Here is a 22,645-nt window from a genome sequence, read left to right as displayed (position 1 = left end):
TATGACTTCCACAAAAAGAATGTGGGAGCCGGGCCCCAGCAACCCTAGGGCTGCAGCTGGGCGTGGCTGTCCTTCCCCAAGTAAAGCGCTTCCCACTCTAAAAGGGCTTTCAGGCCTCATTGCCCTGACAGTCACAACACCTCTGGGGAGCACCGGGTAAAGGGTTCAGAGTCCACATGTCACAGTTAGCGGCCAGAAGAAGGGAGGGGCCATGGGTGCACTACTAGCTGACAGGCTTGATCTGTGGGCGAAGACGGGTGTGGAGAAGAGAAGGGGCAGGGAACCGGGGAGTTCTGTGAGGAGGACAAGTCTCCCCTAAGGAACACAGAGAGAAGCACCATTTCAGAAACCAGAAAAGAACCTTACCAGTCTGCTAATCACGAGAATTTTTTTGAGATGGAGGCTTGGATTTTGAGGCTCTCTCATCTCTAGTGCCTTAATCAGGTTTCTAACACGCTCAGCTGCCTGCAGGACAAAACAGACAACATTAAAAGGGACATGCAGCTCCGAGTCCATGGCAGTGGTGCTCAGCCCCGGCCCGCTTGGCACCAGCTGGGAGGCCTGTTTAAATACCCAGGAAAGTAAGAGGTGGCCGTCTGCTTCTGTAAAGACTTACAGCCTTGGAAACCTTATGGGGCAGTTCTACTCTGTCCTATAGGGCCGCCATGGGTCAGAATAGACTTGCTGATAACAAGTTTAATGGGGGGAGGACACCTGGCATCAGTATTATTTTAGATTACCCTACGTGGAACTTTCAGGGTCATCATTCACCTGAGAGTTGGCTCTGTCCCTCCGTTCCTGAGCCTTCCCCCCTACCCAGGCAGAGACAGGAGCCAGCCTCACTGCCCACACCGCAGCCCACCAGGCTGACCAGGCACCTGTGCTGGCCAGGAGCCTCCCCTCCATTTTGACGAGTCACCAGCTTGGTTGATGCCTCGATGTCATTCCAGGGAATCCCCCCAGCAGCCCTGGGAACCGGTGCGACTATCAGCACTTTGCAGTCAACGAGATGAAGAGTCAGGGAGGCTGGGTGGTGTCCCGAGGTCCTCAGCTAAGTGACTGACTGACTCCAAAGCCAGTGTCCCCCCGACTGTCCTGCCTACCACCCCCAACAACCCTACCCAGAATTGGAAAGTTCTCATTCCCAAGCTGCCAAGACAGGCCTAAACAGAACCCAGGATGGGGTGGGTCCGCTCTGCTCAGCATCAGAGAGCAACATCAGAGCTGGGTGGCCTGGGCTGGACAGGGGTGGGGGTGCCAGGGTTTAAGGTGGGGGTGAAGTAGGGGTGTTCAGTGTTAACTTGCCCCTAGGAGCGACCTCAGGATGAGCCCCAGGAAGCTCTGGGGACAGAGGGACCTGAGGACAGGCCTGTCCTGTTCCCACAGACAGCGCTGGGGCCATCGTCAAGAGTTTCTTCCCTGTCAACCCACTCCACCCCAATTCCTAGCATAAAACCCACACTCTCAGGGCTTCCTCCTCCTGCCATGACCCCTGAGAGACCCTTGATTCACCGTAATTCCCATAAAGGCAGATGCTGCTTTCTATCTCATTATTCAAAACGCAAATTTTGGCTGAGAACACAAACTCTTTCTTTTAACAGGAGCCTGTGTGGGTACTGAAGTTTTCATTAAGAGTTCTAGGTGTTTTTGACAGCATTTGAGGGCCATTTTAGGTTTCTTCAGAGATGAAAAGCCTTAGGAGCAAGTTTGGTGCCAGGTACTGCCTGGTCAATATCTGGGCAATTCCACCCCTCCCCCAGTGGCACTTCCAGGACTCCCGAAACACTACCGTGACCTCCACTATCAGTTAACACTGATTGTTAGTGTCCCAGGCAGGGTTCCAAGCTTTCCCACTTATCTCATTTAGTCCTTACAACCACCTTACAAGGCAGGTGGAATTATCTCCACTTTACAAATGAGGATTCTGAGTCTTATCCAGGTGGAAACACCTGCCCAGATTCACAAGGGAAGCACGCTGCAGAGCCAGAATCAGCCCGCTGTTGGACCCTCGAGCTGTACTGCCTCAAGAACCAGACCAGAGCAGACCCCCTTGGTGGGGAGTATGGGGTGGGGAGGAGGGGGCCGAGACCCAGGGAGCATGCTCCAAGGCCTCTGGGTCGGGTGCGAGGGGCTCCTTCTTGGGTCTGTTTGCTCAAGGCTCAACTCGCCTGTCTTGGAAGAACTTACTTTGGTCACGTTTCCTTCCCTCGCCAGCTCGTGCACAGCTAGAATCTGGCAGGCATCAATATTGCTTTCATCTTTTTCTAGGATTCTGAAATAGGAAGAGGAGCCACACGAATTAAGAGTATTGATAGGATGGAGTGGCGGCAACTGCTGCTTGTCTCCCGGTTCCCATTCTCCCTTCTTCCTTGAATAATGCTGCTGTCCTTTGATGTGACACAGTAGAACTGCCCCGTAGGGTTTCCTGGGCTGTGATCTTTACAGGAGCAGATCACCAGGTCTTCGTCATGCGGAGCTGTTGGGTGCGTCTGAACCCTCAACCATTGGATTAGCAACCAAATGCTTAACCGTTGTACCACCAGGGGTCCTTACTTTTTTTTATGTACGTGTATGCAGATGTATATATGGAAACCCTGGTGGTGCAGTGGTTAAGTGCTATGGCTGCTAACCAAAACACTGGCAGTTCGAATCCACCAGGCGCTCCTTGAAAACTCTATGGGGCAATTCTATTCTGTCCTATGGGGTCACTATAAGTTGGAATTGGCTAGACAGCAAAGGGTTTGGTTTGGTTTTTTGGTGTGTGTATATATATGTACAAAAAAAAAAAATTTTTTTTTATATATATGTACAGATATATGTGTAAATATATATACTGTGCTTCAGATGAAGATTTCCAGAGCAAATTAGTTTCTCATTAAAAATTAATACACCTATTGTTTTGTAACATTGATTGCCAACCCTGCAACATGTCAACTCTCTCCCCTTCTCGACCTTGGGTTCCCCATTTCCATTCATCCAGCTTTCCTGTCCCCTCCTACCTTCTCGTCCTTGTCCAGGGTTCCTTTCTTTTAATAATAAAGCCAAAAACCAAACCCATGGCCGCTGAGTCAATTTCCAACTCATAGCAACCCTATAGGCCAGAGTAGGGTTTTCTAGGCTGTAATCTTTACAGGAGCAGATGGCCAGGTCCTTGTTCTGTGGAGCCATTGGTGGGTTCAAACCACCAACATTTCGATTAGCAGTCAAGCGCTTAATCGTTGTGCTACCAGGGCTTTTTTCTTTTAATAATAAAACCAAAAACCAAATCCCTTTCTGTTCAGTCAATTCTGACTCATAATGACCATACAGGACAGAGTGGAACTGCCCCACAGAGTTTCCAAGGAGCATCTGGTAGCCGAACCGCCAACCTTTTGGTTAGCAGCCGTACCTCTTAACCACTAGGCCACCAGGGTTTCCACCTTCTAATAATAGAATTCCCAAGTTAGTCGGGCACACGGCTGCCCAGGATAAAGACTACATTTCCCAGCCTCCCTTGCAGCTTAGGCATAGCCAGGTGACTAAGTTCTGGCCAACGCAATGTACGTGAAAGTGGTAAGTGTGATATCCAGTTGTGCCCTTAAACTAAAACAACATGCCCCCCATTTCTGCTCTTTCCTTCTTCCTGCTGGTGGGAATATGGACCGTGCAAGCAACATCCTAGAAACTACAGAACAATAAAACAAAAGGGGCCTGGAACCCTACAGAATTATGCGGCCATCCCAGCCCTGGACCAACAGCCAAACTTTTACCTGAGGCAGGAATAATCTGTGTTGTTTCAGCCATATATTTTGGGGATTGTTTTTGTTATATAAGCCTATTCATATCCCAACTAACACAGACATGACCATGACACCACGGTCTGGAAGTGGCCAGAGAGGCACTGGGGGCAGTCTGCAGCTGCAAGATAGAAAGGGAGCCTCAAATTCAATTAAGTGTCCTTGCCCACCCTCTGATCATACTATGGAGTTCTCTGTATTCTGTTCTTTTAGAGAACTTCTCATGTTTCAGCCTGGTCGGGGAATGGCCTTCTGCTGAATAGAGTTATTCTACTGAACACACGGAACTCCAACATGACAAAGCATATTCAATGTTCAAAGAGTTCTAACTATTTCTGATGATCAGAATGCAAGGTGAACCTTAAATACTTGAAAATTTTAAAAACACACTTTTAAATAACTTATGGATTAAAGAAGAATCAGAACGGATGTTAGAAAATTCTTAGAACAAAATGATCCTGAAAACACCACACATCAAAAGGTGAATACCGCTAAAATGGTACCTTGAGGGATACTCCTAGGCTTAAATGCTTACTTTAGAAAAGAAGATTGAGGATAGATGAGCCAGACAACCAACTCAAGAGTTAGAAAATAACAGAATAACTCTAAAAGAAAGTTGTCGTTAGGTGCTGTCGAGTCTGTTCCAACTCACAACGACCCCGTGTATGACAGAACAAAACAGTGCCCGGTCCTGCGCCATCCTCATAATCATTCCTATGCTTGAGCCCATTGTTGCAGCCACTGCGGCAATCCAACTCTTTGAGGGTCTTCCTCTTTTTCAATGACCTTCTACTTTACCAAGCAAGTTGGCAGGAAATAAGTTAAGAGCCGAAAGTAATAAATTAGAAAACAAAGATATACCCAAGAGGATCAACAAAACCCAAAGCTGGTTCTTTGCAAAGACTAATAAAAAAGCTATTTTAAGATTGACGGAAAAAACAGAGATGTTAAGGGTGATGAAAAAATTAGAAACAGATAGTGGTAAACGTTGTACAACATGGTGAACATAATTAACGGCAGTGAAATGTACACATAAAAAAGGCTGAAATGGCAAATACTTTGTTATACATGTGTATAAATATCCACAACAAAAATGAATAAATAAAAGAGAAGGAAAAAATTAAATATTTGGGACAAAAAGAGAAACACAGAGCAAAGAATTTAAAAAACAATGGGAAGGACTATATGACCATTTATTGTAAAAAGCTGAACTGGCAAAAGTTGTGTGATTGATAGATACATTTACAGCAACGATTAAAAAAAAAAAAAGAGTAGCTACTGAAGCTGCTTACGTACAACCAAACACCTTGTGGGATTTGGTTGTGTGGTTTGGACGTTTAGGGTCATGGTTTCATGGGACATCCCAGTTAATTGGCCTAATAACATGTTTAGTGCTTCTGTCCTACCTCCTAGTTTGCCTGGGGTCTTAGAAGCTTGCAAGACAATTGGTCTCTATTCACCTGGAGCAACAGAGGAAGGGCAGTCAGGAACGGAACGGGAGGAGGGTATGGCATGTGTGGCTGATGGCCTCCACGAACAACTGCCTCCTTTGCCATGAGACCAGAAGACCGGGACAGTGCCTGGCTACTATTAATGAACATTTGGATCAAAGATATCATAGAAGAATCCTGATCAAAAGGGAGAAAACGCAGAAAAGAATTTGAAATTCTCATGGACTCCAGACTTCCTGGAGCCACAAAGGGTGGATGAATCCCCAAGATAATAATTTGCCCTGAGATAATCCTTACAGCTTCAATCAAAAATATCCCCTTAAGTCTTCTTAAAACCAAACAATAGTTCAGCTCAACTAGTAAAAAAGGTCTGCCTTGAGCATTGTGCTCTTCAAAGAAGTATCTATATGAGATCAAATTGGTAACAGCAACTCAAAAGATGAGATAGGAACCTTAGGGGGCAGTGAGTTTATGTTAACAGGGGAGGGACAACTCAGAAAAGGAGGGTGAGAATGGTTGCACAACTCGAAGAATGTAATCAATGTCACTGAACTGTACATACAGAAATTAAAAAAAAAAAAAAAAAAACGGGTTGAGAAGGGCAGGGTTCATAAAATAAACAAAAAACAACGAGAGAATACTAGGAACACCCCTAACTGTGAGAGTCTCCAGGTAGGAAGGTGCTATGTGGTTGGCACCAAACACTGTCTCCTTGCCCAAGGGCATGGCAGGGCCAGGGTAGGGCTGCTGCACACACCCACGGTGTGGCCTTCAGCCAGGTATCCTAAGGCTGAGCCTCCAAAGCAAACTCTTGATCCAGCTCACGCCAAGGACACTGGGCAGGTGTAACCACGAGAAAGGGAACCAGCACAGGCAGCACACCTGTGGGCAGGGCAGAATCATTTTTGATTTGCTACCGCAGCACCTCTCTATAAGATTCAAATTCCAGTAATCATCAGAGAGCTTATCATCACTCCACAAGGAAAAAAGGGATTTGTTTGGGCTTTGTTTTTTGAGAACTGTGTTGTATATGATCACACAGCTCAGTTACAATTCAGAGTGATGACTCATGGTCATTAAGAAAGAAATAGTCTAAATAACTTTTAATGAGCAGGTAAGTATTATGCGTTTTAAGAATACTGAGATAAAAATACAATCCCTACCTACTACGCATTGCTGTTGAGTCAGTCCCAACTCATAGTGACCCTGTAATACAGAGTAGGACTGCTCCATTGAGTTTCCAAGAGCGCCTGGTGGATTCAAACTTTTGGTTAGCAGCCGTAGCGGTTAATCACTATGCCACCAGGATTTCCAAAAATACAATAGTTACAATAAAACATTAGAGTTTAAAGAGCTATCCCTCAGTTATCTAAAACATTCTGTTCTCAAAAAACCTTCCATCATCCATCTACGGTCAATTGATTTTTGACAAGCATGCCAAGTTCATTCAATGGGGAAAGAACCGTCTTTTTAATGAATGGTGCCGGGACAATTGGATCTCCGCACGCAAAAGAGTGAAGTTGGAGCCATGATGTTAGATGCCATCAAGTCAGTTCTGACTCAGCAACTATACGTACAACAGAACAAAACACTACCCAGTCCAATGGCATCCTCACAATCGTTGCTATGTTTGAGTCCATTGTTGCTGCCACTGTGTCAGTCCATCTCATTGAGGGTCGTCTTCTTTTTTTTTCTACTTTACCAAGCATGACGTCCTTCTTCAGGGACTGATTCCTTCTGATAACATGTCCAAAGTATATGAGATGAAGTCTCTCCATCCTTGCTTCTAAGGAGCGTTCTGGCTGTACTTCTTCCAAAACGGATTTGTTCGTTCTTCTGGCAGTCCACAATACACTCAATATTCTTTGCCAACACCATAATTCAAATACATCAATTCCTTTTCGGTCTTCCTTACTCATTGTCCAGCTTTTTCTTGCATATGAGATGACTCAAAATACCATGGCTTGGGTCAGGTGCACCTTAGTCCTCAAGGTGACATTTTTGCTTTTTAACAATTTAAACGAGTTTTTTGCAGCACATCTGCCCGATGCAATACGTCATTTGATTTCTTGACTGCTGCTTCCATGGGCGTTGATTGTGGATCCAAGTAAAATGAAATTCTTGACAACTCCCACCTTTTTTCCAATTATCATGATGCTGCTTATTGGTCCAGTTGTAAGGATTTTTGTTTTCTTTATGTTGAGGTATAAATCCATACTGAAGGCTGTAGTCTTTGATCTTCATCAATAAGTGCTTCAAGTCCTCTTCTTTCAGTAAGCAAGGTTGTGTCATCTGTGTATCGAGGGTTGTTAATGAGTCTTCCTCCAATCCTGATGCCACGTTCTTCTTCACAGAGTCCAGCTTCTCAGATTTGCTCAACATACTTCACACCATACGTGAAAATCAATTCATAATAGACCAATGACCTAAACACAAAAGCTAAAACTCTTATAAGAAAATATAGAGGTAAAGCCTCAGGACATTGCTTTTGGCAATGGATTCTTAGATATGACACCAAAAGCAGAAGCAACAAAAGAAGTTGGACTTCATCAAAATTAAAAATTTTGTCCATCAAGGGACATTATCAAGAAAGTGAAAAGACAACCTACAAAATGGGAGAAAATACTTGGAAACGATATATCAAATAGGGACTTAATATCTAGAATATATAAAGAACTCCTACAACTCAACAACAAAAAGACGAACAATCCAATTTTAAATATGGGCAAAGGACTTGAACAGACATTTCTCCAAAAAAGATATACAAATAGCCAGTAAGCATATGAAAAGATGTCAACATCATTAGTCATTTATTGTTGTTGTGTGCCCCTGAGTTGATTTTTGACTTACATATACACAGCAAAACATATACCAATTCAATAGTTTCTACATGCACAATTTAGTGACACTGATTACACTCTTGGAGCTCTGCAATCATTCTCACCCCCCTTTTCTGAGTTGCTCCCCCTCATTAACATGAACTCACTGCCTCCTAAGGTTCCTATCTAATCTTTCAATTTGCTGTTATCAACCTGATCCCATATAGACAGGTCTTTAAAAAGCACAGTGCTCAAGGCAGACTTTTTTACTAGTTAAGCTAAACTGCTGTTTGGTTTTAAGAAGACGTCAGGGGATAGTTTTGATTTAAGGTTTAAAGATTATCTCAGAGCAATAGTTCCAGGGGTTCATCCACCCTGTATGGCTCCAGGAAGTCTGGAATCCATGAGAATTTGGAATTCTGTTGTGCATTTTCTCCCTTTTGATCAGTATTCTTCTATGATATCTTCTATCCAAATGTTCAGTAAGGGTAGCCTGGCACCATCCCGGTCTTCTGGTCTCATGGCAAAGGAGGCAGTTGTTCATGGAGGCCATCAGCCACACATGCCATATCCTCCTCCTATTCCTGACTGCCCTTCCTCTGTTGCTCCAGGTGAATAGAGACCAGTTGTCTTGCAAACTTCTAAAACCCCGGGCAAACTAGGAGGCAGAACAGAAGCACTGAACATGTTATTAGGCCGATTAACTGGGACGTCCCATGAAACCACGACCCTCAACCTCCAAACCAAGGAGCCACATTCCATCAGGTATTTGGCTGTACATAAGCAGCCGTAGCATCTACTTTTTTTTTTTTTTTATCACTGTTGTAAATATATCTACCACCCAACTTTTGCCAGTTCAACTTTTTACAGGTATTGACAGCAACTAAAATAACTGGATGTGCCACCCTAGTAAACTCCCCTTTTCCCCCTTCCTCCTGCCTGTAGCAACCACTAACAAACTTTAGTCTCTGTACCTTTGCCTCTTCTTGTCTTTTTCTATGAGTGGGGTCATACAATCACAAAAGGACAAATGTTGTATGTTTTCAAGCTCCATCCATACAGTAACGTGTATTAAGGCTTCATTTCTCCTACCAGCTGAGTATTCCTTCGTACGTATGTAGGACGTTCTGTTCATCCATTCATCTGTGGATGAGCCTTTAGGTTGTTCCCACCTCCTGGCTACTGTGAACAGTGCTGCAGTGAACACGAGTGTATGTAAAAATGGCGCGGTGGGGGTATCTGACCTCCTCTAACTTCAGGAGAAGGGAGAATCATCATCACCATCCACGGCTAAGGCTGATGGCTCCTATGAGGCGGAGGCCAGACATACCTTCACCCTTCAGCCTTCTTACCAATCCTGACACCAGCAGTCCCTCCCACAGCACTCTCTATTTTCTCTGCTGGGTTCAATAATTCATTGCAATGGCCACACAGAACTCACAGATAATACAATTATGGGGTTATTAAGGAAGTAACGGGTTACAATTCAGGATTGGGAATGACTCAGGATACAGTCCTTCCATCAGGACATCAGTGTGCTCGCAGGCAGACCTCTACCTGGCCCTTGACCCTCTTGGGCAGGCCCAACTCCTGCCCTGCTCGGGCAAGTGTTACAAAGCTCTTTAGCTCCACTGATAAGTGCCCAGAGGTAGCTCACTCAGCCAGTAAGCCTGGGCCTGAAGGTGCTCAGCTCTCACTCCACGGGTTGGCACACCCACTATAACCACCTTACTCCATGGGCTGGGAAGTCCACTGCGCCATCTTGTGCCGGTCTCCTGGTTCTGCTGCCGCTGCTTCTCTGCTACTGATTCTTGCCATCTTATGCTGTCTCTGACGTTACAGCTCTCTCTGTCTTCTGGGTCTAGGAGTCTGCTAGAGCAGGGATCCTGGGTCCAGAGGATGCAGTCCATTCCTAGCTCTTCCTTTTTGGGGGTAGTGAGGTCCCCTCTCCCTCTGGGATGGCTCGTTTTAAGCTTAGCAGGATAACAGTACTCAACAATCCCCTAGTTAGGGTTCCATATGCCTTATTTGCATGGTCCCACCCCCAGGAGGGTACCATGCACCTTATCTGCATTATTAGCAAGCTATTCAATCCCCTTGGTGGGCCACAAATTTGCATAGTCCCACCCACTCATTGTGTGGGAGTCACAAAGGCCATGGCTAGAAGGGCCATATTAAGTATGGCCCTTTCAAGTCTTTTGGGTGTATACCTAGGAGACGAATTGCTGGGTTATATGGTTGTCCTATGGTTGTCCTGTTTGCCACAACAGCTGCACCATTTTGCATTCCCACAAGCAATGGATAAGGGTTCCAATTTCCCCACATTCTTGCCAACATTTGTTATTATTTTTTTTTTACCTCAGCCATCCTAGTTGGAGCAGAAACGGTATCTCATCGTGCATTTGATTTGCATCTGACGGCAAATCCCACTTCTGACACAGTTTCTTTGGAGTCTTGGTGGCACAATGGTTGGGAGCTATGGCTGCTAACCAAAACGTTGGCAGTTTGAATCCACCAGCTGCTCCTTGGTAACCCTATGAGGCAGTTCTACTCTGTTTTATAGAGTTGCTATGAGTTGCAATCAACTCGATGGCAACGGGTTTGGTTTTTTTTTTGGTTTGATGGCTAATGAGGCTGAGCGTCTTTTCATGTGTTTGGTGGCCATTTCAATGTCCTCTTTGGTGAAATGTCTATTCGAGTCCTTTGTTCACTTTATGATTGGGTTATTGATCTTTCTGTTGTTAAGCTGTCAAAGTTTTATATATATTTTGGTTATTAGAGTCCTGTTGGATGTGTAGTTTCTGAAGATATTCTCCCAGTTGGTAGCTTGTCTTTTTACTTTTTTGGTAAAGTTTTCTGATGGACAAGTTTTAAATTTTTACGAGGTCCCATTTATTTATTCTTTTGCTGTTTGTGCTTTTATTATGTTACATAATCCATTGTTGAAAGCCAAGCCTGACAGCGTTCCCCCCACTTGTTCTTCTAAAATTTTTATGGTTTTATAGTTTGCACATTTAGGTCCTTAATCTATTTTGAATTTGTTTTTGTGTGTAGTGTGAGGCATGGCAGCTGGTGGCTTCGAATCCTGACCTTTCGGTTAGCAGTTATCACTTTAGCCACTGCATGACCAGGGCTCCTTGTAGCTGTACACCAAAAAACCAAACCTTTGGCCGTCGAGTTGATTCCAACTCATAGTGACCTATAGGACAGAGTAGAACTGCCCCATAGGGTTTCTGAGGAGCACTGGTGAATTCGAACTGTTGACCTTTTGGTTAACAGCCATAGCTCTTAACCACTATGCCAAGTGTGAATTCTTCTACTCTGTTCTCTTTCAACATCGTTTTAGTTATTTGGGGCCTCCTGTCATTCCTTATAAAGCTGAGGATTGGTGTTTCTATGTCTGTAAAGAAGGTTGTTGGAATTTTTGATCCGGACTACATTGAATCTATAGATCGTTTTGGGTGGTACTGACATCTTAACACTATTAAGTCTTCCAATCCATGAACATGGAAGATCTTCCCATTTTATACAAGTCTTCTTTAATCTCTTTCAGCAGTATTTTATAGTTTTCATTGTATAAGTCCTTCACATTCCCGGTTGGATTTATTCCTAGGCATTTTATTCTCTCAGATGCTACTATAGATGCAATCGTTTCCCTAATTTCTCTTTCAGGTTTCTCATTGCTGGTGTATGAAAACCCAAATGACTTTTATCTGTTGACTTGCACCCTGCGACTTTGCTAAATTCCTCTATTAGCTCTAGAAATTTTCCTGTGGACTCTTGGGGAGTTTCTACATATGGGATCATATCATTTGTTGGCTGTAATCTTTACAGGAGATAGCCAGGTCTTTCACCCATGAAGCTTCTGAGTGGGTCTGAACCACAAACGTTTCAGTTAGCAGCTGAGTGCCTAACCACTGCACCACCAAACCTCTCTCATTAGTCATTACCCATAAAACCCATTGCCGTTGAGTCGATTCCGGCTCCCAGTGACCCTACGGGACAGAGTAGAACTTCCCCATAGAGTTTCCGAGGACTGCCTGGTGGATTCAAACTGCTGACCTTTTGGTTAGCAGCCATAGCACTTAACAACTATACCACCCAATAGTCACTAGGGAAGTGCAACTCAAAACCACAATGAGAGATTGCTTCACACCCACTAGGATGGCTATTATTAAAAAAAAAAAAAAAAAAAAGGAAGAAAAGAAAAATAAGTGTTAGCAAGGATGTGGTGACATGGGAACTAACCCTCATCCATCACTGGTGGGAATGCACAACGCTGAAACCTCTGAGGAAAACCGTTTGGTGGTTCCTCAAAAAGTTAAACGTAGAGTTACCAAAGGCCCAGCAACTCCACTCCTGGGAATATTCCCAAAAGAACTGAAAGCAGGGACTCAAACAGGTACCTGTACACCAGTGTTTGTTGCACCATTATTCACAATAGCCAAAAGGTGGAAACGACCCAAGCGTGCATCAACAGGTGAAGGGATAAACAAAGTACGGGATATACACACACGGGAATATCACTCAGCCGTAAGGAGAAATGAAATCCTGACACGTTATGACATGGATGAACCTTGGAAACACCATGCTAAGTGCAGTCAGACACAAAAGGACAAATACCGTATGATTCCACTGACATGAAATAGCTAGAACAGGCATAATGCATAGAGACTCAATTTTATTAGTGGTTACCGGGGTGGGGGGAGGGGGCAACAGGGAGTCAAAAAAGAAAGAAAGGAGATATAGGTAAGTCCAGCTACTGATGAGTGGGGACAGGAAACGACCAGAAAACCCTAAGGTCAGTTATAGCCACAGCACGTACCTGCCACGTGTTTCTCCAGAAGCAGTAAAACCGCCATCATGAAAGGTACAGGTGACAGTGCCCGAGAGATGACACACATGACAAATACGCTGTATTCACTGAAGAGATGCTCTCCACCATTTTGTCAGCTCCTCTGTGAATACCTGGATCCAGGTACTCAACTTTCATTTCATCAAGTCTCTCTCTCATTCTCACACGCACACCCCGTAAGTGTATCATAATGTGATAAAGACACTTCTAACTTTTCTACAGAAATCCAGAAATACAGGCTCCCACGAATTAAGTATACTAAACGATCACACAGTGCTATTAGGAACCTCGTAAATTACTACAGGAGCCCCGGTGGTGCGGTGGTTAAGAGCTCAGCTGCTAACCAAAAGGTCAGCAGTTCAAATTCACCAGCTGCTCCTTGGAAACCCTGTGGGGCAGTTCTACTCTGTCCTGTAGGGTCGCTAAGAGTCAGAATCAACTCCACGACAACAGGTTTGGCTTTTTAAAACTACTATAAGCACTTTGGAAACCCTGGTGGTGCAGCGGTTAAGAGCTCGGCTGCTCACCAAAAGGTCAGCAGTTTGAATTCCCCAGGCACTCCTCGGAATCCCTATGGGGCAGTTCTACTCTGTCCTATAGGGTCGCTAAGAGTCCAAATCGACTCAGTGGCAACGGGTCTTGTTTTTGTTTGGTTTTGGTTTATAATCATTAGATTCATCATAGAGTATGTTTGAAAAATAAAAATAATTCCGATGTATCCATTAATGGACCAGAAAAAAAAAAAAAAGACCTTTCATCAAACACCCCTCCCCCTTAAGCCTGTCTTTGTTTCTATTTGCAAGGACAATGCCTCAAAGATCACCCTACGATGGGTGTGTGGCTTGGACAAGTCCCAGTAACTCCTTAACTCTCTGCTTCCTGGCTTGTGATCCCAGCCTGCTCCTAAGACTCTTAGCTCAAAGTCAATGTTATGGATCAAAATGTGCCCCCCACACCCCTCCCCAAATATATGCAGGAATCTTAAATCCTAATACCTATACCCATGGATATAATCCTATTTGGAAACGGTGTTTTCTCTGTTATGTTAGGAGTCCTACAGGCACAGTGGTTAAGTGTTCTGCTGCTAACCAAAAAGTCAGCAGTTCAAATCCACCAGCCTCTTCTTGGAAACCCTATGGGGCAGTTCTACTCTATCCTATTGGGTTGCTATGAGTTGGAATGGGCTCTACAGCAATGGGTTTGGTTGTTGGTTGTTATGTTAATGAAACCATTATCAGTGCACGGTGTGTCCTAAACCAATCACTTCTGAGTTACGAGGAGCAGCTTAGACACAGAGACCGGAGCACAAGCAGGGGTGACAGGCTGCCAACCAAGGAATGCTGGGGGCACAGAAGCTAAGGCAAGGCCCTTCCACAGAGCTGACAGAGCAAGCTTTTCCCTAGAGCCAGTGCCCTGAATTGGGACTTCTAACCTCCTGAACTGTGAGGAAATAGATTTCTGTTGGTTGAAGCCGCTCACTTGCGGTAATTCTGTTAAAGCAGCAACAGGTGACCAAGACAGTCATCAAAGACCTTTCTTCCCCAAAATTCTTTAATGAAAACAGCCTCTTCTTAAACTGTATCATAACCGTAGCTAAGAAAAAAATTAAATAATACTGTAGTCCCTAGTCTCCCTCTCCCCTCACTGCCCACGGGCAACTGCTTTGCTCGGATCACACTTCTTTCTTTGGGTTCTTTTGGAGGGTCCCCCATCTCTCCGCTAAACAGCACGCCTCTAGTTCTTGCTTTACCATCGCGGGCTGCAGCTTCTGGCCTCCTGCTATGACGGGTGTTTATTTCGATTCCCTTGCACCAACCTTCTCTCTCCTGCCCCCTCACTATGATGGTATCACTCTTCGTCATGCCTGTGTTGGTGATATCGGCCTTCATATCTTGTTCCATCAGGTACAGACCGTCTCTCCCACCTCCCAGCCTTGTAGGATGGAAGCATATTAGCACCCTTGGCCTGGAGATGAAGGAAGCCGCCCATGTCTGCAGTGGCAGCCGCGCTTCACCTCTGTCCGCACCCTCGGCCTAGAAGGGAAGGAAGCCGCCCACGTCTGCAGTGGCAGCCACCCCTCACCTTTGTCCGCACCCTTGGCCTGGAAGGGAAGGAAGCCGCTCACGTCTGCAGTGGCAGCCGCCCCTCACCTCTGTCCTGTTTCTACCGTCTGCTCCCAGTCCTGCCTTGCCAGGAACAGCTGCATCTTCAAGACCAAGGCCGGCAGGAAGCCTGCTGAGGCCACGGCCATCTGGTTCACCACCTCCAGGGCCCCCGAGTAGTTCTGCTGCATCATGAGGTACGTAGCCTGTCGAGAGAGAGTGGGAGAGAAGAGCCTCCGTGTCCATGCCGTGAAGGGAGATGGGGTGCACCCCAGGTCTCACGCAGGACAGGGAGTCTAGCGCGTGGGCACTGCGGGTCCCCTCAGCTGGACCAGGGCGCCCTCAGGCCCTGGCCAGGCCAGTAGCCCTTGTGCCCCTTGGGGATAGTGCCACCCCTCAAAGCGACAAATAAATGTCCGCTGCGGCCTTGGGTTCCTAGCTGGGGAAGGTGGGGGTTCCAGGGAGACAGCGGAGTCCTAAGCTTGTGAAACCCATCAGGCCTAGAACGGGCCAAGGCCATGTGAGGACCACTGTGAGGGGCAGAGCAGGGGTCACCGAGCACTTTCCAATTCCACAAATTGGTCATTCATTTTCCCCTTGCTTTTCTGAATTTTGTCACCGAAAACTGTTCCGTTAACCCACCGCCACGTAGCTGATTCTGATTCACGGCAACCTGACACATTACAGAGTAGAACTGAGCTCCATTGGCTTTTCTTGGCTGTGATCTTTACAGAAGCAGCTTGCCAGACCTTTCTTCCGTGGAGCTGTTGGGCTTGGACTACCAACCTTTTGGATGGCAGTTTGTGCCACCCAGGGACCTTGGTGGAAACTGCTCACTGGGGCCCGATTTGGCAACTTTGGGTCAGTTAGGCTTTGTGGGAGACTCCCTTCAGAGCAAGACCTGGAGTGTTTCTTTGCCAGGGCCCCCTGGGTGGGGTCACGGCCCCCACCAGGCACTGCGCCAGCCCCTGCTCCAGGTTCTCCTGGTGCACCGTGACACAGGTGCCTGAGGAGCAGAAGGCAGAGCTTCTAGGAGTCTTGACATTGTTGTACTCTGAAAGGATGGCTGCCATCAGACACGCAGTGACCCTCCGTGAACAGGCTTCTCACCAGAAGTAAGAGGAGGACATTCTAAATAAAGATGTGAGCATAAACACGTCCACCACAGCACTCTAACACTGTGAAACCAGGACCACCCCCGATATCCAAAAATAGGGGGTGGTTATTTTTTTTTTAGTAAATTACATTATACCCATACAACGGAGCTTTATATACACATATAAGATGGCATGTGTACATGACAAAATGTTACATCAAGAAAAGGAAGCCAGATGACATATGCCCCATGGCTAAAACTACATGAACACCACCACCTCCCAGCCCGCAGTGGGTGTTGGGCGCAGTCCCCTTCTGGACCAGGAGAGTCGGCAGCTGGTAGCTCTCAGCTGAGCCTCCCTCTTGGGGTCGTCCAAGGTCACACCCCCTCCCAGGTACAGCCCACATCTGTCCTGTCCATCCGGTGGCTTGTCAGAGAGGGTGTTAGAAGGCCAGCCTGGCTCCAGGGTTCCCCGAGGGGCCGGCTGAGTCCTTTGCTGTGTGTTATGGACTGAACTGTGTCCCCAAACACTGTGTGTTGTAAACCCTACCATACAGCCAGTGATAATCCCATTTGGGAATGGGTTCTCTGTTATGTTAATGAGGCAGTAGTAGTGTTTAACCCATTGCCCTGGGGTCCATTCCAACTCATAGTCAGACCCTATATGACAGAGTAGAACTGCCCCATAGGGTTTCCAAATAGCAGCTGGTGAATTTCAACTGCCAACTTTTTGGTCAGCTGCCAAGCTCTTAACCACTGCGCCACTAGGGCTCCAGTATTAGTGTAGGGTGTGTTTTAAGTCAATCTCTTTTGAGGTTTACAAGGGCAGATCAGCAAGCAGCAAGCAAGGAGAGATGTGGGAAGACAGATGCCAGGCCACGTGAGCTCTCTGTGGAGCCAAGGAAAAGAAGCTGGAAAGAGACAAGGACCCCCAGAGCTGAGAGAGGAAGTCTTCCCCTGGAGCCGGAGCCCTGAATTCAGACTTCTAGCCTCCTAAACTGTGAGAAAATGAATTTCTGTTTGTTAAAGGCACCCACTGGTGGTGCTTCTGTTACAGCAGCAGGACAGAGCTGAAACACGGTGACTGCGTCACAGCCAGCTTCTCCCTCCGCCCAGTCCCGCTCTCGCCGTTCCTCCCAAACGGGGAGGTCCCAAGGACACTCTCTGACAAACCAAATGCGTGATAACCTCTGTGTCTCCTGCTTCCTAGAAAACCAACCCCAGGCACACCTTGAACCTACACATAGAAAACAGACTGCAAGGCGCTGAGTCGTTTGGGGATGGTGGGGCTGAATCTGTCTTTTAAATTCACCTTTTGACTTTTTTTTTATTTAAAGGTTTCTGGGTTTTTAACGAGTACGCATCCATTTTATAAGAAAAAATTTACAAACTAAGAAGATTGTTTTTCTCTCAAAGGTTGATTCGATAAGGGTCACGTAAGAAAAAAGGAACTTAATTTAAATTTAAAGGTCCCTGGTGGCGCAGTGGTTAAGTGTTTGGCTGCTAACCTAAAGGTCGGCAGTTCAAATCTATAGCCGCTCCTTGGAAACCCTATGGGGCAGTTCTACTCTGCTCTATGGGGTTGCTATGAGTTGAAATTGACTCAATGGGAACACGTTTTTTTTAAGGTGGTGCAAATGGTTTGCTCTTGACTGCTAAACTGAGGGTTGGAGGTTCGAACCCACCCAGCACTACCACGGAAGAGAGGCCTAGTGATCTGTTTCCATAAAGATTAAAGCCAAGAAAACCCTCATTTCTACTCTGAAACATGTGGGGTCACCAGGAGTCAGAATCAACTTGACAGCAACTAACAACAATTTAAATTAAGATCAAAGAATTCAAGACATATAATAAAATGTATACTTTGATGGCTAACTAAGTGAATTTAAAAGACATGGACAGAAGAGGGGAAAAGCAAAATGAAGAGGGTGAAAGAAGGATCCAGAGAAGAGAGGCAGTGAGTGAAACCCAGACAAACCCAAAACGAAAGCCTGAGGGAGTCAAGGAGAATGGACCCCGAGAAGGAGACCCTGGGAAGATCCCCACACAGAATGAGACAGAAACTGAGGCCTTGCAGGAAGGCATGTGAGAACAGGCGTGGGCCTGGGCTGCTGTGTGTTCTTGGCTAGTCACTGACCCTCTCTGGGCCTCTGCTCCTCATCTACCAGGTGAGGGGCCTGGAGACCAAGGGTCTAGCCTGAGGCCATCTGGTCGGTCTCTGGCTCTGGTCACCTAGCTAGGGATACTCCCTCCCCTCTCCCCACTGCCCACCTTTCCCATCATCCCCAGCACATCCTTGGTGTCCTGAATTCCTTGTTCCAGGTACTTGATGGATTTCTTCACTGTGTGGGGCTTGTCCGAGGTTAGGTCCATCCAGCCTCTGAGCACGTAGCCCTGGACGAGAAGAAGATGACAGACGGAGACCTTGGTTCTTCACAGCCTGGGCCCAGCCTGGCCCTCCTGCCTCATGTTCCAGTCCTTGCCAATCCCACCCGAGACCCTGCCAGACACAGCCGCTATGGGACAGCCAGGCTCTCTTACCACCAGGACTTCCTATCCACTGTTCCACTGCCTGGAGGGTGGTTCCCATCCCCTCCCCAACCAGTCTCTTCACCTGATTAACTACTACTGGTAGTCTTCAAAGCTCAGCCTGGGAGGGCCCTCCTCCAGGAAGCCTTCCCCACCTTTCGGGCAGAGAAAGGAACCTTCCCTGCGCCCTCTTCAGCTCGCCACCACTACCCTGACAGAGGCCCTCCCACTCACTCCCACTCACTCCTCTGTCCCCCTACAAGTCAGGGAGGAGCACAGGGGCAGAGGCTCCCCAATCCTTAGACCAGCCGGGGGTCAGCCTGCATGTGAACTCCAGGAACACCCTCCGAGTGGGTGCACCAGAGCCATTCTGTGCTCACGAGCCCTTTGCCAGCTCCTGTCTGCCCTTCACCCAGCCTCTCCTGGCAGATGGGAGGCCAGGCACGGGAAGGAAGACCAGAGGGGCACTTGGAAGACCTCTGCCCTGAAGCATCTCTAGATAGCCAGGCCGGTGCTTCTCAGCTCTTCACGAGTGCCTTTCTGAGGAGCCCTGGTGGCTAGTGGTGTACACGGTTAAGTGCTCAGCTGCTAGCTAAAAGGCTGGTGGTTTGAATCCACCCAGTGGCTCCATAAGAGGAAGACCTGGTGACCTACTCCCATAAAGATTACAGCCTAGAAAACCCTATGGGGCAGTTCCACTCTGTCACCTGGGGTCGCTGTGGTTGGGGTTGACTCGATGGCACACAACAACACAGAGCCTTTCTAAACAGATTTCTTAATCAACTACCCACAAGACATTTCAACACGTATCTATTTATATATGGTACGTGTACCTGTATTTTATACATAAAAAGTTGTTTTCTTTTTGCCCCCTCCAAGGACCAGATTTTCCCCCCTTGGGAGTGATGTGGCCCCAAAATGAACGTGTGGCCTAGACTGAGGCTTCCGACTGCACTGTTAGGACTCAGTCCTTCGGTCGAGCAGCGTTCTCTTTGTAAAGCTGGCCTCTCAGGAGGAAGAAGTCCTGTAGCCATCTCAACACTTCAGCAGGAATGAAGGGAGAGGGCCTGTGTCACCATGAACAAGCCTGCTGACTTCCCTCCCCTCTGAGAAAAGTGAACGATAGGCTCCCAAAGCTAAACTGGAGGGGCCCTGGCATCCAGGCTGGCTCCTGTTACCCTGGGGCTCGAGTCTCTCGTTTCTCCCACTGTCTGGGTACAAGTCTCAGCAATGCCTCTCGGGGTCTCCCCTCCGCTTCCCAGTCAGTGTTTCTAGGGGCTCCACAGGTGAGAGAGGGAGCTTTAGGGGCTTGGGGGTGGAGGCGCCAAGCCAGTTACAGGCACGAACGCTGACAGGACAGCAATGTCCAGGTGAGCGAGGTGGGCTGGGTATGAGGCACTAGGGACTGGTAGAGACTGTGGCAAACCAGGCAGTAGGCACATCCAGCCTATTGCTGCCAGGAGGGAATGCAGGCCCAGGGTGACCAGACCATGTGAGTTTCCAAAAAAAAAAAAAAAAATACCAAGTCAGCATCTAATTAAAGATCTTTTAAAAATACAGTTCAGGCCCTAGAAAACCCATCTGCAGATTGGACTCTGCAGACAACTGCTAACGGGTAACTGCTACTAAACCCTGAGACAATGAGGGTGGGCTGCCTGTGGGATCAGGGGCCTCTTGAAGCCTGGGGGTGACCCTCCCCCAGTTCCTGGGCCTTCCTGGGGGCAGCAGGCCACCGCACCGAGCTGTGTTTGCATGCAGCTCTGACAGCTGCCCTCCTCCCCCGCTGATGCCCAGGGCACTCACCTCTCTGGAGCCACTGGAGACTTTCAGCATGCGGTCGATGTACTCCTTGGCTTTGTCATGGCGGCCCATGAGCCAGAGGAAAAGACCCGCGTAGTACAGGGCAGCCCCGCCGGCTGTCTTGCGGACTTCTTTCAGGCTGTTCTCGAGCTCCTGGAGGGCTTCTCGGTCTGTAAATCCGAGAATGGAGGAGGATGAGTCAGGGGACAGTGGCCACTCCTTGCCAACCAACAGCCTCTGCAGAGCACGGACACCTCCTCCGGCAGCCCTGGGGGCTAGGTCTCTGAAGGGGGACCTCCCTTTCCCTGCTGGACCACAGCTGGCTGAGCGTGGTGCACTCACCGATGGCTTCACAGCGCTTGTGAGCGTAAATGAGGGCCATGATGGCGCACAGGGACACGTCTGGGTGGTTCCGGATGTTCTCCAGGTCACTGATGGCTTCCTGGATGCGCTCTGCAAAGACAGCCACACATAGTTATGCCCTCGGGCTCCAGGTTCAGAGGGCAGAAGGCTCCAGGGCAGTCACATGAGAGACCTCAGGGCTAGCCCAGGGCAGCACCGTCTGTCTTCTCCCCCAGAGTCACTGGCCTGAGCTTCTGAAAGGTCCTCTTGGATGTGGGTGGACGTGTATGCCCAGTGACCTGAGTTCCCTGAGGACTGAGGCTCCCTGAAAGGGCTGTTGGCACCATGGTCCAGCTTCCCAGGCCTAGAAGGCTTGGAGCTGAGAGATCTGAGGCACAACTGCCAGGCTAGGGTTATTGGCTGGGGGTCAGTTCTGAAGAATGCACCTCGGGGCACTCCCAGCTGCTCAAGGGCCACTGAGTACACTCATCCTCCCATGTCCACTGACACTGGCCACGGGCAGTTCAGCCGGCCCCCCGCCCAGATGACCTTTGAATGTCAGTGAGTCAGCACCTCCATGGGCCCACTTCTCGCCTTCCTTGCACCTGTACTGCACCTGACCAGCACCCACACCTACCACTTCCTCCTTTTTTTCTTGTGTTACTGGCTCCCAGTTTCCAAGCCTGGGACTAATTTAATAGTCATGCAGTCATAGCTCCACCCACTCATTTTACAGATGGGAAAACTGAGGCACAGCACAGAAATAGAACCTCTCTAAGGTCTCGCCAGTCACCTAGATATGGATGACACAAGCTTCTGGGGGAATTCTAGCTAGGAGTCTAAGACTGTTTCCATGGGAACATAATTGTGGTGTAAGCAGGCACCCAAGGACTGTTTGTTAGGGCTGGGCTAGGGCCTGGGGTCAGCAGCTAAGACTGCCGAGTTCTTACCTTCCCTGAGGACTCCGTAGGCTTTAAAGAACTGAAGCACGGGGTCATTGCTGAATTTCTCCAGGCCCATGGCTGCAGCATGCTGCACATGGCGGAAGTACTTTTCATGGCTGTAGTAAATGATTCCAGCCTGTGTGGAGGAAGACACAGTGGCCCCAGTGCCACTCTGTCTCTGTTTCCCTCTGTGCTCCCTCCCCCTCCGCGTTCCTCCTCAGTTCTGCATAAAGAAGAGAAAGAGAACGCCCAGCCTCATCCTGTCCCAAAGCAGCTCTGGGGGCGGCTCTGTGCAGCTTCCCCAGAGAACATGCAGCAGCTCTGAGGGTGGTTCCACGAAGCTCCCCTGAGGACACGCAGCAGCTCTGGGGGTGGCTCCATGCAGCTCCCCTGAGAACCTGCAGCAGCTCTGGGGGTGGCTCCATGCAGCTCCCCTGAGAACCTGCAGCGGCCCTGGGGGTGGCTCCATGCAGCTCCCCTGAGAACCTGCAGCGGCCCTGGGGGTGGCTCCATGCAGCTCCCCAGAGAACCTGCAGCGGCCCTGGGGGTGGCTCCATGCAGCTCCCCTGAGAACCTGCAGCGGCCCTGGGGGTGGCTCCATGCAGCTCCCCTGAGAACCTGCAGCGGCCCTGGGGGTGGCTCCATGCAGCTCCCCTGAGAACCTGCAGCGGCCCTGGGGGTGGCTCCATGCAGCTCCCCTGAGAACCTGCAGCGGCCCTGGGGGTGGCTCCATGCAGCTCCCCTGAGAACCTGCAGCGGCCCTGGGGGTGGCTCCATGCAGCTCCCCTGAGAACCTGCAGCGGCCCTGGGGGTGGCTCCATGCAGCTCCCCTGAGAACCTGCAGCGGCCCTGGGGGTGGCTCCATGCAGCTCCCCTGAGAACCTGCAGCGGCCCTGGGGGTGGCTCCATGCAGCTCCCCTGAGAACCTGCA

The 22,645-nt window shown here is 48.3% G+C and overlaps 1 protein-coding gene across 3 annotated transcripts in view; it reads right to left on the bottom strand.

The window, feature by feature from the left end:
• Positions 1-22,645, bottom strand: part of TTC21A (tetratricopeptide repeat domain 21A) — a 47,988-nt gene that overhangs the window by 23,588 nt on the left and 1,755 nt on the right. For all 3 annotated transcript variants that reach the window (XM_064277506.1, XM_064277507.1, XM_064277508.1), the window contains exons 2-8: positions 21,721-21,850; positions 20,771-20,881; positions 20,432-20,598; positions 18,371-18,493; positions 15,052-15,209; positions 2,188-2,272; positions 367-465 (exon numbers count right to left, since the gene is read on the bottom strand). In XM_064277506.1, coding sequence (XP_064133576.1) covers positions 367-465; positions 2,188-2,272; positions 15,052-15,209; positions 18,371-18,493; positions 20,432-20,598; positions 20,771-20,881; positions 21,721-21,850 — 873 coding nt within the window. The remainder of the gene's footprint in view (positions 1-366; positions 466-2,187; positions 2,273-15,051; positions 15,210-18,370; positions 18,494-20,431; positions 20,599-20,770; positions 20,882-21,720; positions 21,851-22,645) is intronic.

Source organism: Loxodonta africana, chromosome 27 (assembly GCF_030014295.1).
Source record: "Loxodonta africana isolate mLoxAfr1 chromosome 27, mLoxAfr1.hap2, whole genome shotgun sequence".
NCBI lineage: Eukaryota > Metazoa > Chordata > Mammalia > Proboscidea > Elephantidae > Loxodonta > Loxodonta africana.
This window is presented reverse-complemented; position numbering and strand designations above follow the sequence as displayed.